General features: G+C 63.8%; 2 protein-coding genes across 2 annotated transcripts; one reads left to right on the top strand and one right to left on the bottom strand.

Moving 5' to 3' along the window:
• Positions 1 to 1,230: 1,230 nt before the first annotated feature.
• Positions 1,231 to 5,825, bottom strand: cldn12 (claudin 12). The gene is made up of 2 exons (XM_052009390.1): positions 5,703 to 5,825; positions 1,231 to 3,656 (listed from the first exon to the last, which is right to left on the bottom strand). The coding sequence occupies exon 2, from the start codon at positions 3,625 to 3,627 to the stop codon at positions 2,875 to 2,877; it is 753 nt and encodes a 250-aa protein (XP_051865350.1). The 5' UTR covers positions 3,628 to 3,656; positions 5,703 to 5,825; the 3' UTR covers positions 1,231 to 2,874.
• Positions 5,826 to 5,890: 65 nt separating this feature from the next.
• LOC127566885 (uncharacterized) lies at positions 5,891 to 14,957 on the top strand. Its single transcript, XM_052009396.1, has 5 exons — positions 5,891 to 6,243; positions 7,700 to 7,822; positions 12,995 to 13,120; positions 13,913 to 14,057; positions 14,748 to 14,957. Exons 1-5 carry the CDS (start codon positions 6,015 to 6,017, stop codon positions 14,794 to 14,796), a joined length of 672 nt encoding a protein of 223 aa, XP_051865356.1. The 5' UTR covers positions 5,891 to 6,014; the 3' UTR covers positions 14,797 to 14,957.
• Positions 14,958 to 15,504: the final 547 nt, after the last annotated feature.

Genomic DNA, 15,504 nt, shown 5'->3' with positions numbered 1-15,504 from the left:
CCCCAGGGATAGGTCCCCCTCACCCCTCGGCCGAGAGGTGGGAGCCGTGATCTTGTACATACATTTTCGTATGGTGAATTATGAAATTAACTCAGGAATTTTTGCCCCTTGTCTCAGTGGGGTGGGAGGGGCGGGGGGGCGGGGAGGGGTGGGAAGGGGAGGGGAGGGGAATTATATTGTGATATACGGATGTTTACACATGGCTGTACTTTTGGTATATAAAAGGTATATATTATAAACGTGCTGTGTCCTGAGCGGTTGTGGCGGGTTCCTTACTGCCGGGGGTGCATCTTACAAACACCCGTGGCTTATCATAACACGCCCCTCCCGCGGCGCTCCCTCCTCACCGCCCCTCCCGCGGCGCGGCGCTCCCCCCTCACTGTCCTGCTAAAAGCAGTACTAAAGGACAACCAGTGTCAATACGCGACATCTAATACAGGAAAGAAACTGAGCCACGACAGAACTACGGTAGAGAATGCAAACTAATACCAACGAAACACACGCGACGCTACACCCGTTAACGCAACACTTCAAATGAGAATCGCGTTTGTACCGTCCACGACACACGTGATCCCCTGAGGGGCCCACCGAGCGCGGTACTCGGCCAGGGCGCCCACGGAGACCGCGTGCTCCCTCTCCAAAGACGCGCACGCTCACGTAAGCAGAAGACGGGCAGGCAGGGTGACCTGCCGTAACCCTCAGCCGCCCACCGCCACATCCTGAGGATGGCCAACTTGGCCAGGCCCAGCGGAAGACCCACCAGGAGATCTCCCGCGCGCCCCTCCCCTCGCCTCACCGGGTGACCGTAGACCAACAGTGCCGGGCTGAAGTGCAGCCAGAACCTGAGCAGCAGCCCCCACAGATACGCAAAGAGGGGCTGCAGCCTCTCGCACTCCGCGTACGCGCGGTACACCGTCTCCTCCCAGCCGCAGAAGTGACAGGCGGCCGGCCGCTCACTGCCCCTCCCGCAGCACTACCCCCTTGCTGCCCCTCCCGTGGCGCTCCCTCCTTCACCGCCCCTTCCGGGTGCTCTGGTTCCTTCCCACGTCCCCACAACGTGCAGGGTCGGTGGGTTAATCGGCTGCTGTGATTCCTCCCTCCCAATGGGGGGAGCGGAATGGGATCGGTGTAGGTGGGTAGGAGAGGGTCAGCACGGACTGGGTGGGCCGAAGGGCCTGGAGCACCTGAGCAGACAGCAAGATCCCACAGAGACGAGTGGCCACACCGGGCGGTGTTGACAAATACCTTTATTGGAAAGCACTCCCACTGCCGACAGTCACAGACACCAGAACTCTCCATAGGACACAGGGACACTCACAGCCAGCGGTTCCCACACCTCCCCCCACCTCCCCCCCCCCCCCCCCCCCCCCCCCGAGGCGGGATCCAGGAACCGGGGTCGGCAGAGCGAGAGAGATCATTCCCGGTCACCAGGACACCACTGCAGGGACACCCCTCAATCCCACCCGCAGGGGCTGGTGGTTGGGGGGGGGGGAACAGCGTGTGGAAGGGGAGCTGGGTTCTCAGTGTCCTCTGGGGGGGTGGGGTAAGGTGGGACAGGATGGGGAGGTGGGAGGGGAGGGGGTGGAGATGGGATGGGGGTGTGGGGGGAGAGGGAGGAGGTGGGGGGGGAAGTGATGGGAGGGGAAGGGGTGGGGAGGGGGAGTGGAGGGGAGAAGTGGTGGGATGTGATGGGGGTGGTTGAAACAGGGACTGATCCCATCAAAGGTACCAGTGGGATGGCCCCCCCCCACCTCGCTCCCTCCCCCTGCCCCGGCTCCTTCACACGCGACCGGCGCCTCACAGCTCCGCACGTTTACGACAGCCTGTGCACAGGACACAAGCACTGCACCGTCTACGCAAAACGCACCACCGTCACCCGCCCCCCGCGCCCCAGGGTGCCCCCCCCCCCCCCCCCCGCCGCGCCTCTCCCCTCCGCGGATGCTGCTCGATCCGCCGAGACCACCTTCCGTCCATCTTCACTCCAGAGTCCAGCAGCCACAGCCTCCTCACTCTTCACGGCTGCCCGGCCGGGAGGAGAGGGGATCACCCACCCCCACGCCCCCCACCCTACCCCCCACACACACACTATCCAGATCGCCGTTCCTTCACCGTGACAGCACCTTCGGCACACGGACGGCAGCCGTTCGAGGGGGCGGCTCACACTCAAGGGGGGCGGGGGTAACCGATGACCGTACTCGTCGAGGGCACCCACCCCCAAGCAAGAACAGCTGAGGATCAGCGGAGGAGGAGGAGGGGTATGTGGGTTCCCAGCCACCCTCCACACAGGCAGTCAGACCAGACACCAGTTACAGGGTGCACGGTCCACAACATGGCTCAGTCGCGGAGTACAGGGGATGCAGCGGGTGGGCTGGTGTGTGTGTGTGTGTGTGTGTGTGTGTGAGTGAGAGAGACTGTCAGTGAGGGGGGTTTCTCTCCATCCCACCGTGTGTGTGTGTGTGTGTGGGGGGGGGAGAGAGGTGTGTGTGTTTGTGGGTGGCGAGAGAGAGGAGAGACTCTCGGGGGGGGGTCTCTCTCAATCCCAGTGAGTCAGTGAGAGGGGTCCCTCTCTGTCACAGCATGTGCGTGTGTGTGTGTGAGAGAGAGAGTCAGTGAGGGGGGGGGGGTCTCTCTCTCTCCCACCCCTGGTGTGTGTGTCAGTGAGGGAGGGATCTCCCTCTCTCTCTATCCCACCCCAGTGTGTGTGTGTGTGTGTGTGTGTGTGTGTGTGTGTGTGTGTGTGTGTCAGTGAAGGGGGGTCTCTCTCTCTCCTTCTCTGTGCCCACCCTGTGTGTGTGTTTGGGGGTCAGGCAGAGGGACCCGGCCACCCCACCCCTCCCCCCTACGCCCCCTGTCCCCCCCTCGGGACCTCCGCCCCTAGCAGGTCTGCTGCCTGACCACGGGGATGTCGATCTCCAGGGTGGAGAGGCGTGACCGCCGGCTGGAGGGGGCGGAGAGGTAGGCGGGCAGGGGGTAGTGGTGGGGGGGCACCCCGGCGGGCAGCGGCTGCCAGAGTGGGGCGGGCAGGGGGCGGCAGGCGCAGTACCAGAGCAGGAGCAGGGTCCCGGCCACCGCCAGCCCCGCCCCGCTGCCCAGGGCCAGGTAGGCGGCGGGCCCGGCGCTCCAGGCCGGACCGTAGCGCCGGTTCAGCCGGCCGGTGTGGAGCAGGAGCCAGGCTGTGGGTCCCAGCGCCAGCCCGGCCGACAGGAGGAACAGCAGCCCGGCGCCCAGCTGGCAGCCGGCGCTGTTGACCAGGCAGCGGGCGAGACCGGCCCGGGGCGCCCGCCCGCTGCAGGCCGCCCGGCACGCCCCCAGGGCTCCCAGCAGAGCAGCGGCCGAGGCGGAGGCCAGCGCCAGGGGCAGGGCCAGCTGCAGCAGCCGCAGGTCCAGCTGGTCCAGCGAGCGGTACCACTCCGCGTCCCGGTAGGCACAGCGCCCCTCCCCTTGCGGGCGGACGCAGCGGATCCACAGCCCCGCGCTGACCGTCAGGTTCTGCTCATGCCGGTTGGGGGAGGTGAGTCGCTGCAGACGCCAGCGGGGCAGCAGGGTGGCGGTCAGCAGTCCGGCCAGGGAGCAGAGGCCGCAGAGCAGGGCCAGGCCGGTGGCCGCCTGCAGCTCCCGGCACGCCATGGAGCCCCGACACCAGCAGACCCCAGCACCTGTGGGGAGGGAGAGGGGAGAGGTTAGTGCGGGCACAGGGAGGCACACACACCCCCTCCCCTTCAGCGCCCCCTCCCCTTCAGCCACTCGACCCCTCAGTGCCCCACCTCCCCCACCCCCAACCCTGCTGCCCGCCCCTTCCCACCCCACCGCACCCCCACCCCCGCCCCCTCAGTGCCCCCTCCCTCCCACTCACGCTCCCTCCCCCCACCCCCGCTGCCCCCTCCCTCCCACCCCCACTGCCCCATCCCTCCCCCCACCCCTGCAGTCTCCCTCCCCCACCCCACTGCCCCTTCCCTCCCCCACACACCCCTGCTGCCCCCCTCCCACACACCCACCCCTGCTGCCACCCCAGCCCCACTCCTTCCCTCCCCCACCCCCGCTGCCCCCTCCCTCCCAACCACCCCCGCTGGCCCCCTCCCCGCCACCCCTCCATCCCTCACCCCCACCCACCCACACCTGCTGCCCCTTCCCCCCACCTTCCCCCCACCCCCACTGCCCCCTTCCCCCCACCCAACCCCCACCACCACTGCCTCCTTCCCCCCACCCAACCCACACCACCACTGCCCCCTCACACCCAACCCCACCCCCGCTGCCCCCTCCCTCCAACCCACCCCCACCCTCGCTGCCCCATCCCACCCTCCCTCCCACCCCGCCCCATTCCCTGCCACCCACCCCCCACCCCACCGCCCCCACCCACCCCCCCGCCCCACTCCCTCCCTCCCTCCCACCCCCACCGCCCCCACCAACCCCCCACCCTCACCGCCCCCTCCCTGCCACCCACCCACCTCCCCAACTCCCTGCCACCCACCCCCGCGCCCCACTCCCTCCCTCCCTCCCACCCCCGCCCCCCCACCCCCCCCCCACCCCCCCCCCCACTCCCCCCCCCACCCCCCCCCCCACCCCTCCCCCACCCCCCCCCCCCCCCCCCCCCCCCCCCCCCACCGCCCCCACCACCCCCCCACCCTCACCCCCCCTCCCCCACCCACCCCCCCCCCACCCCCTGCCACCCACCCCCCCCCCCCCCCCCCCCCCCCCCCCCCCCCCCCCCCCACCCACCCCCCACCCCCCCCCCCCCACCCCCCCCCCCCTCCCACCCCCCCCCACCCCCCCCCCCCACCCCCCCCCCCCACCCCCCCCCCCCACCCCCCCCCCCCCCACCCACCCCCCACCCCCCCCCCCCCACCCCCCCCCCCACCCCCCCCCCCCCCCCACCCACCCCCCCCCCACCCCTCCCTCCCTCCCACCCCCCCCCCCACCCCCCCCCCCCACCCCCCCCCCCACCCCTCCCCCCACCCCCCCCCCCCCCCCCCCCCACCCCCCCGCCCCACTCCCTCCCTCCCTCCCACCCCCGCCCCACTCCCTCCCCCCACCCCCCCGCCCCACTCCCTCCCTCCCTCCCACCCCCGCCCCACTCCCTCCCCCCACCCCCCCCGCCCCACTCCCTCCCTCCCACCCCCCCGCCCCACTCCCTCCCCCCACCCCCCCGCCCCACTCCCTCCCTCCCACCCCCACCTCCGCTGCCCCCTCCCCTGGGGGAAGGGCGGGTGGGGCAGCGTCTGTGGGGAGGGGACGGGGGGGCAGCGGCGTCCGCGGTCTCCCGGGCAACGGGAGGCGGGGCGACTGACTGACTGACAGGCGGCGGGACCAATGGGCTGGCGGACGGTGGGCGTGGCCCGGCCGGCGGGCTCCGCAGCGCCCCCCGCCGGCTGGGCGGACTCGGCGACTCATTTTTTACCCCTCCCCTCCCGCGTTGCCTGACGACGGCGACGTCGAGCTGCGGGGCGCGGCCCGGGTAGGCGGAGGCTGCGGGCGGCCCCGCTGCTACCGGAGGGACGGCGGAGCTCCCGGCGTAGGCGGCGGCAACCCGACTACCAGGCCCGCCGGGCCTGAGCGTCCTAGGCCCGGCGTCATGACGTCAGAGAGCACGCAGGGAACGTGCTGCAGCGCCCGGGCCCCTCAGCCTCGGATCTTCCCCCCACCCCCGCCCCCGCCCCCCCGGTACCGGCACCGGTACCGATCGGCTCCCCCCGCCCCACCCTCACCTTTCCTTCTGTCTTCACCGCAAACTCCAGCGTTCGCCCCCCCCCCGCGGCCCGCGATCTCAGGCCGCCCGTCACCAGCGCTCCGCCAGCCCCCCGCTCGTCAGCGGGGCCCGCTCCCTCCCACCCACCCTATTGGTCCACGCCCCCGTCCGTCAAAAGGCAGGCGCCGAGGCCTGCGCTCTGATTGGCTGTCGTGCCACCCGTCCGCCCACACCACCCCCTTCGCCCATTGGTGGCTGGGCTGGGCTGGAGCCTATCAGGAGCGGGCGGCGATCCTGCGCCGCCATTGGCTGAGTCGTGGGTGGGAGATGGATGTGCGGAGACTCCCGATTGGTCGGCGCGTCGCCGGGGCCGACCCTGATTGGTGGAGGGTGGTCGGGGTGGGAAGAGGGGGGTTGGGTCTGTGACGCGACAGGAGCCCCCCCTCCCGTCGCCATGGTGACGCGCCCGGCGGCGGGAGGGAGGCCCATGGCGATGCTCGGCGTCACCCAGCTGGGCTACCGGGACCCCTTCGGGGGTCGCCTGCGGCGGCCGGCCAGAGGCGAGTGGGGGGGGAGGTGGGGGGTGGCCCCCCCTCAGTTGCCCCCCCTCAGTTGCCCCCCCTCAGCCGCCCCCCCTCAGCCGCCCCCCCTCAGCCGGCCCCCCTCAGCCGCCCCCCCTCAGCCGCCCCCCCTCAGCCGGCCCCCCTCAGCCGCCCCCCCTCAGCCGGCCCCCCTCAGCCGGCCCCCCTCAGCCGCCCCCCCTCAGCCGCCCCCCTCAGCCCCCCCCAGCCGCCCCCCCATTCCCCCTTCAGCCCCCCAGCCGCCCCCCCCAGCCGCCCCCCCATTCCCCCTTCAGCCCCCCCCAGCCGCCCCCCCATTCCCCCTTCAGCCCCCCCAGCCGCCCCCCCCAGCCGCCCCCCCATTCCCCCTTCAGCCCCCCCCACCCCTCAGCCCCCCCCAGCCGCCCCCCCATTCCCCTTCAGCCCCCCCACCCCCTCAGCCCCCCCTCACTTCCCCCTCAGCCGCCCCCCTCAGCCCCCCCACCCCTCAGCCCCCCCAGCCTCCCCACCACCCCTCATCCCCCCTCAGCCGCCCCCCCACTCCCCCTCAGCCCCCCCCACTCCCCAGCCCCCCCACCCCTCAGCCCCCCTCAGCCGCCCCCCATTCCCCCAGCCCTCAGCCCCCCCCACTCCCCAGCCCCCCCACCCCTCAGCCCCCCTCAGCAGCCCCCCCACTCCCCTCAGCCCCCCACCCTCAACTCCCCCCTCAGTGCCCCCACTACCCCCAGCGCTCCCCCACCCCCTTCAGCGCCCCCCCCTTCAGCGCCCCCCCACTCCCCCCTCATCGCCCCTCCACTCCCTCATCACCCCCTCCCCACTCAGCCCTTTCCCCCACCCTCAGTGCCCCCTCTCCCTCAGTGTCCCCCCTTCCACCACACCCACCACCACACCCCCCTCCTTTCCTCCACACATCCCCTCCACCCTCCTGTCTGCCACACCCCCTCCGCAACACCACACACCCTCCACCACACCCCACTCCACACACAACCCCTCCACCCTCCCCTCCTCCTCCAGCCCCTCCCCTTCGAAACCCCCTCCGCCTCAGTCCCCACCACAAACACCCCCTTCACCTTCCCTGCACACGTCCTCCACACCTTCCCATCCTCCACACCCCCTCTGCTGCAACCCCCACCACACACACCCCCTCCACCCTACCTCCTCCCCACCCCCACCCCTTCCCTACACCCCCCTCCCCTCGTCCACACACTCCCTCCACCCTCCCCTCCTCCACACCCCCCTCCAAACCCTTCCCTCCACAACCCCCTCCACACTCCCCCACCCCCCCTCAATCCTGCCCAACCACAGCAAACCCCTTCCCCCTCAACCCCTTCCCCCCTCAAAACTTTCTCCACTCAACCCTTCCTCAACCCCTTCTCCCCAAATCCTTCCCCCAGCCCCTTCCCTCACCTCACCCCGTCAATCGCTTCCACCCCTCACCCAACATGTTGATCTGCAGATAAGTTGAGGAGAGCAGACAGTAACCCCTCCGAGGACGTGTGCAAGGTGCGAGGTCGACCCAAACTCGCGGTCGGCCCCGAGGTTGCCGATCCCTACGTCCGCACGACGGAGCAGTGCTTGGGTAAGGAGCTGTGTACGGAGCGACTTGGCGACGGGAGTTGCTGTGGGCTCCCTCCGTCCCTACACCTCCCTCCCTCCCTACACCTCCCCGCCTCTCTCTCCTAGCTCCCAGCCTCACAGACAAACTCGAACTACTGCGATTCGCCTACCGGCGAGACAGGTCTACAGCGGATGCCATCTCCCTGGGCCTACACTCATCTCTGGAGCATCTGGACAGTAAAGACACCTACATTAGATTATCATTTATTGGTTACAGCTCTGCCCCCAATACTATAATTCCAAACAAACATTAAACTCTGGGACTCAACACTCCCCTATCTTTGACCTCCTGACCAACAGACCGCAATCAGTGAGGACAGGCAGCAATACATCCGGCACGATTATTCTCAACACTGGTGCCCCACAAGGCTGCGTCCTCAGCCCCCAACTCTACTCCCAATACACTCATGACCGTGTCGTCAGATTCTGCTCTAACTCCATCTACAAGTTTGCAGATGATATCATCGTAGTGAGCCAGATCTCAAATAATGATGAGTCAGAGTATAGGAAGGAGATAAAGAGCCGAGTGACATGGTGTCATGACAACAACCTTTCCCTCACTGTCAACAAAACAGAAGAACTGGTCATTGACTTCAGGAAAGGGGGCGGTGCACATGCTCCTGTCTACATCAACAGTGCTGAGGTCAAGTGGGTTGAGAGCTTCAAGTTCCTGGGAGTGAACATCACCAACAGCCTGTCCTAGTCCAACCACGTAGACGCCACGGCCAAGAAAGCTCATCAGCGCCTCTACTTCCTCAGGAGGCTAAAGAAATTTGGCACGTCCCCATTGACCCTCACCAACTTTTATTGATGCACCATAGAAAGCATCTTATCCGGATGCATCATGGCTTGGGACGGCAACTGCTCTGCTCAGGACCACAAGAAACTGCAGAGAGTTGTGGACACAACCCAGCGCATCACGGACACCAGCCTCCTGTACACACACTCTTATCTACACTTCTCGCTGCTTCGGTAAAGCAGCTGACATAATCAAAGACACCACCCACCCCGGACATTCTTTCTTCTCCCGTCGGGCAGAAGATACAAAAGCCTGAAAGCACGTACCACCAGGCTCAAGGACAGCTTCTACCCCACTGTTATGTCTATTGAACTGTCCCCTAGTACGATGAGATGGACTCTTGACCTCACAATCTACCTGGTCATGGCCCTTGCACCTTAGTGTCTGCCTGCACTGCACTTTCTCTGTGGCTGTAACACTTTACTCTGCATGCTGTTATTTTACCCTGTACTACTTCAATGCACTGTGTAATGAAATGATCTGTATGTACGGTATGCAAGACAAGTGACGATAATAAACCAATTCCGATTCCAGTTCCTCCTTCAGCAGCCCCGGGTCCCCATATCTCTCTCTCTCTCTCTCTCTCTCTTCTCTCTCTCTCGTCTCTCTCTCATCTCGCTCTCTCTCTCGCTCTCCCCCCCCCCACCCCCGCTCTCTCTCCACCCCGACCCCCTCAGCTGCCCTGGGCCTCTGGAGCACAAGGTCCCAGGGAGAAGATGCTGAGTGTATTCTGCTAATAGTACATACCAGCTGTCCCTCTGCAGAATCTTCACCGCCCTCCCTCTGTATCAAACATCTCCTTGTAGGTGGGGAGACTGGTTACTGTCCTCAGCTCTCTAGGTGCGGTCTCACTGCAGTCCTCTACAATTGCAGAAGTTCCTAATGGACCCCCCACCACCTGGGCCGTGCCGTCTTCTCAGAGCTCCCGTCGGGCAGGAGGTACAGAAGTCTGGTCCCCACACCACCAGGTTCAGGGACAATGACTTCCCTTCAACCATTCGGCTCTTGAACCGACCGGCACAACCCTGATCACTGCCTCAGCACAGCAACACTGGGACCGCTCTGCACTGCAATGGACTTTGCTTTTGTTTCAATGGTATTCTTTCTTGTAAAAGTTGTGCATAATTAATGTTTTTCCTGTGAATGTTGTGTCTCTGATGCTCTGTGCCGGTGATGCTGCTGCAGGGAAGTGTTTCATTGCACCTGTACATAAGTGTATTGGTTTATTATTGTCACAGGTACCAAGATACAATGGAAAAACTTTCTTTTGTATGCCATCCATACAGATCGTTTCAAAACAAGTACACTGAGGTAGTACAGGGTAAAAGCAATAACAGAATGCAGAGTAAAGTGTCCCAGCTACAGAGAAAGTGCAGTGCAGGCAGACAATAAGGTGCAAGGGCCACGACCAGGTAGATTGTGAGGTCAAGAGTCCATCTTATCGTACTAGGGGACCGTTCAATGGTCTTATAACAGCAGGATAGAAGCTGTCCTTAAGCCTGGTGGTACGAGCTTTCAGGCTTTTGTATCTTCTGCCCGACGGGAGGGGGGAGAAGAGAGAATGTCCATGGTGGGAGGTGTTGAGGGGAGGGATTGTCTACGATTATGTTGGTGAACTTGTGCATATGACAACAAACTTGACTTTGACTCAAATCCAGTACAGGCCAGTGTTCCATTTAACAGATCGCCTGCCCCCCACTACATGTTGTCCTTCAGTGTACACCCAGGCCCCTCGAAACATCAACACCACCCGACCCCACACTGGTTAACCAACACTCACCATGTCAGTAACAAAGTGGACGACCTTTTCTTTGTCTACATTACCCTGCACCCACCAGGTTCCCACCCAGCTTGTCCATCTGCCCCCATGCACCAAACACTCACGACACACCCCTCTCTGCTTAAAACCCCACCTGATATTTGGACCCCTTGGCCAAATTCTCGATTTTCTGGTACACCAGAGAAGGTCCCCTTCCTTCCCACTCTTTGTTCCGGGTGTGTTAACCAAACCACATCAGAAAATTGTCCGCAGTTCCATGTTCATCACCTCCTGTGTGGGATACTGAGATGGGAATGGTGCACGGTGCTCCCGGTGTGGGTCTGACCCAGGGATAGGGAGACGGGAACTGTGCACGGTGCTCCCGGTGTGGGTCTGACCCAGGGATAGGGAGACGGGAACCGTGCACGGTGCTCCCGGTGTGGGTCTGACCCGGGGATAGGGAGACGGGAACCGTGCACGGTGCTCCCGGTGTGGGTCTGACCCAGGGATAGGGAGACGGGAACCGTGCACGGTGCTCCCGGTGTGGGTCTGACCCGGGGATAGGGAGACGGGAACCGTGCACGGTGCTCCCGGTGTGGGTCTGACCCAGGGACAGGGAGAGGGGAACCGTGCACGGTGCTCCCGGTGTGGGTCTGACCCAGGGATAGGGAGACGGGAACCGTGCGTGGTGCTCCTGGTGTGGGTCTGACCGTGCACGGTGCTCCCGGTGTGGGTCTGACCCAGGGATAGGGAGACGGAAACCGTGCACGGTGCTCCCGGTGTGGGTCTGACCCAGGGATAGGGAGACGGGAACCGTGCACGGTGCTCCCGGTGTGGGTCTGACCCAGGGATAGGGAGACGGGAACTGTGTACTGTGCTCCCAATATGGTGTGACCCAGGGATAGGGAGATTGGTATTGGTTTATTATTGTCACATACTGAGGTCCAGTGAAAAACTTGTCTTGCACACCGATCGTACAGATCAATTCATTACACAGGGCATTGAGGTAACATGGTAAAACAATACAGAACGCAGAGTAAAGTGTCACAGCTACAGAGAAAGTGCAGTGTAGAGAGATAATAAGGTGCAAGGTCATAACGAGAAAGATTGTGATGTCAAGAGTCCATCTTATCGTACTAGAGAACCGTTCAATAGACTTATAACAGCAGGGTAGAAGCTGTCCTTGAGCCTGGTGGTACGTGCTTTCAGGCTTTTGTATCTTCTGACCGACGGGAGGGGGGAGAAGCGAGAATGTCCGGGGTGGGTGGGGGTCTTTGATTATGTTGGTTGCTTTCCTGAGTCCGCGGAGGGGAGGCTGGTTTCCGTGACGCGCTGGGCTGTGTCCACAACTCTCTGCAGTTTCTTGCGGTCCTGGGCGGAGCAGTTGCCGTACCAAGCCGGGATGCATCCAAATACGATGCTTTCTGTGGTGCATCGATAAAAATTGGCGAGTGCCAAAGGAGACATGCCAATAATTTCTTCAGCCTCCTGAGGAAGTAGAGGCGCTGGTGAGCTTTCTTGGCCGTGGCGTCTACGTGGTTGGACCAGGGCAGACTATTGCTGATGTTCACTCCGAGGAACTTGAAGCTCTCAACCCTCTCGACCTCAGTACCATTGATGTAGACAGGAGCATGTGCACCGTCCCCTTTCCTGAAGCCAATGACGAGCTCTTTAGATTTGCTGACATTGAGGGAAAGGTTGTTGTCATGACATCATGTCACTGAGCTCTCTTTCTCCTTCCTGTACTCTGACTCATCATTATTTGAGATCTGGCTCACTACGATGATATCATCTGCAAACTTGTAGATGGAGTTAGAGCAGAATCTGGCCACACGGTCATGAGTGTATTGGGAGTAGAGCAGGGGGGCTGAGGACGCAGCCTTGTGGGGCACCAGTGTTGAGAATAATCATGCCGGAGGTATTGCTGCCTGGCCTCACTGATGGTGACCTGTTGGTCAGGAAGTCCAATCCAGTTGCAAAGGGAGGTGTTGAGATGGGAACTATGCATTGTGCTCCCAGTGTGGGTCTGACCCAGGGATAAGGAGATGGGAACCGTGCACGGTGCTCCCGGTGTGGATCTGACCCAGGGGATAGGGAGACGGGAACCGTGCACGGTGCTCCCGGTGTGGGTCTGACCCGGGGATAGGGAGAGGGGAACCGTGCACGGTGCTCCCGGTGTGGGTCTGACCCAGGGACAGGGAGACGGGAACTGAGCACGGTGCTCCCGGTGTGGGTCTGACCCAGGGACGGGGAGACGGGAACCGTGCACGGTGCTCCCGGTGTGGGTCTGACCCAGGGATAGGGAGAGGGGAACGGTGCACGGTGCTCCCGGTGTGGGTCTGACCCGGGGATAGGGAGACGGGAACGGTGCACGGGGCTCCCGGTGTGGGTCTGACCCAGGGATAGGGAGAGGGGAACGGTGCACAGTGCTCCCGGTGTGGGTCTGACCCGGGGATAGGGAGACGGGAACGGTGCACGGGGCTCCCGGTGTGGGTCTGACCCAGGGATAGGGAGACGGGAACGGTGCACGGGGCTCCCGGTGTGGGTCTGTTTCTCACCATGTCTCTTTGTTCCAGAGGAGACCTATTTTGGAAAACTGCCTCCCATCTGTGACACCAGCATCCCGCTGCCAGAGGTTCCCTACCACGAGAGGAGTGTCGAGAAGTTCACCCTGCTGAAGAGGCTGGGAAGTCTCCCAAAAGGTCAGTCAGTGGCACAGAGAGTTTGGCCAACTTCACCCTAAACTCTGGTGCTGTCAGGGTGCTGAGGGACCCCCTCGGGAGGGGCAGGGAGAAGGAAGCGCTGTGCTGTGGGTGGGGCGGCAAGGGGGGAGTGCAGCGCTGTGGGAGGGACGGTGAGGAGGGACTGCTGCGGGAGGGGTGGTGAGGAGGGAGGGAGTGCCATGGGAGGGGCAGTGAGGGAGCACTGCGCTGTGGGAGGGGCGGTGAGGAGGGAGCACCATGGTAGCCTCCACGTTCCAGCCCCTTCACAGCCCCCGGATCTCACTGCTCCCCAATACTAATCTCATGATCTTCTCGCAGTTCCCACCATCCACCATTGGTGGCTGTACTTTTAGCTGCCCTGGGTCCCCACCTCTCTCTCCCTTGTCCTTCAGCTGCCCCGGGTCCCCCAGCTCTGGAACTCCCTCCCTACACCTCCCCACCTCTCTCTCTCCCCTCCTTCAGCTGCCCCGCGTCCCCCAGCTCTGGAACCCCCCCTACACCTCCCCACATCTCTCTCTCTGTCACTCCTCCTTCAGCTGCCCCGGGTCCCCGAGCTCTGGAACTCACTCCCTATATCTGCCCGGCTCCATCACATTGTTCCAACGTTGCCTGCAAGAATCTGCTTCTCTTCCTGTCCCCAGTGGTACAATCCAGAGGGATTATCGTTACCATGAAAGTAAAGGGTCTGTCTCTCTGCTCCCCTCTCTGCACCCTGCATCCCTTCCTCACTTCCTCACTCACCGTCTCTGCCTCAACCCCTTGTCTACACAGCTCCCAATCTGATATACCGTGAGCCGTTGACTACCAGCCAACTGTACGGGTGGTGGCTGCCTCCTGACCCTGGGGAGAAACTGGAGACCAAAGAACCTTGGACACGAAGCACTCGGTACCCCCTGGTCCAGAGTGAGATGACACGGTGAGGCCACACTCTGGGGTTGTCCAGGGATAGGGAGACGGGAACGGTGCACGGTGCTCCCAGTGTGGGTCTGACCCAGGGATAGGGAGACGGGAACGGTGCACGGTGCTCCCGGTGTGGGTCTGACCCAGGGATAGGGAGACGGGAACTGTGCACGGTGCTCCCGGTGTGGGTCTGACCCAGTGATAGGGAGACGGGAACCGTGCACGGTGCTCCCGGTGTGGGTCTGACCCAGGGATAGGGAGACGGGAACCGTGCGCGTTGCTCCCGGTGTGGGTCTGACCCAGGGATAGGGAGACGGAAACCGTGCACGGTGCTCCCGGTGTGGGTCTGACCCAGGGATAGGGAGACGGGAACCGTGCGCGGTGCTCCCGGTGTGGGTCTGACCCAGCGATAGAGAGACAGGAACCGTGCACGGTGCTCCCAGTGTGGGTCTGACCCGGGGACAGGGAGACGGGAACCGTGCACGGTGCTCCCGGTGTGGGTCTGACCCAGGGATAGGGAGACGGGAACCGTGCACGGTGCTCCCGGTGTGGGTCTGACCCAGGGATAGGGAGATGGGAGGGACCAGGTTGATCACTCGAGCAGAGGGTTGGCACGCCTGGGGCCTTGGGTCTCTCCCCTCTGCCCTGCCCTCATCCCTCTCCCCTCCTCTCCCTCCGTTGCTATGAGCTGCCGTATCTGTTGCAGGTTTGTGAACCGGATGATGTTGACGGATCCGGGGTTCTGGCTGTACTGAGAGTCAGTGCGCGGTGCGCCCAGGCACAGGGTCTGTGCTGAGCGAGAAAGGACAAGACAGCGGGCTGGAGGTGGTCTCCACGACTCCCTCCCTCCCCACACTGGGCGACTGCTCGCGCACCACACTGCCCTGGCAGACTGTGTAAATATTAACCCCCCCCCCAATAAATGCTGTCTCTTGCACTGGCTCCCGGATCCAGCCTGCTCAATCTCCACCTGAGCCTTCACTGACACAGAGGGGACGTTCCCCGACGTGGAGTGTGGTCACGGGGGGGGTGGGGGGGTGGTGTGGTGGTGGGAGAGAGCTGGAGGTTGTTGCCCTGGTACCGGAGGATGGGGGAGACGGGATCACAGTGTGGGGTGATTTACTGGCAGGTTGGATCCATGTTGGGGTAAGGGGCAGGAGGTCTAGGATGAGGGGAGGGGGTTGGGGGTGAAGATTTCTTTATTAGTCACATGTACATCGAAACACACAGTGAAATGCATCTTATGCGTAGAGTGTTCTGGGGGCAGCCCACAAGTGTCGCCACGCTTCCGGTGCCAACATAGCATGCCCGAACTTCATAACCCGTACGTCTTTGGAATGTGGGAGGAAACCCACGCAGACACAGGGAGAACATACAAACTCCTTACAGACAGCGGCCGGAATTGAACCCGGGTCACTGGTGCTGTAATAGCGTTACGCTAACCACTACCCTACTGTGCCTGC

Source organism: Pristis pectinata, chromosome X (genome assembly GCF_009764475.1).
Source record: "Pristis pectinata isolate sPriPec2 chromosome X, sPriPec2.1.pri, whole genome shotgun sequence".
Lineage (NCBI taxonomy): Eukaryota > Metazoa > Chordata > Chondrichthyes > Rhinopristiformes > Pristidae > Pristis > Pristis pectinata.
The sequence above is the reverse complement of the archived record's forward strand: the minus strand, read 5'-3'. Positions and strand labels throughout refer to the sequence as shown.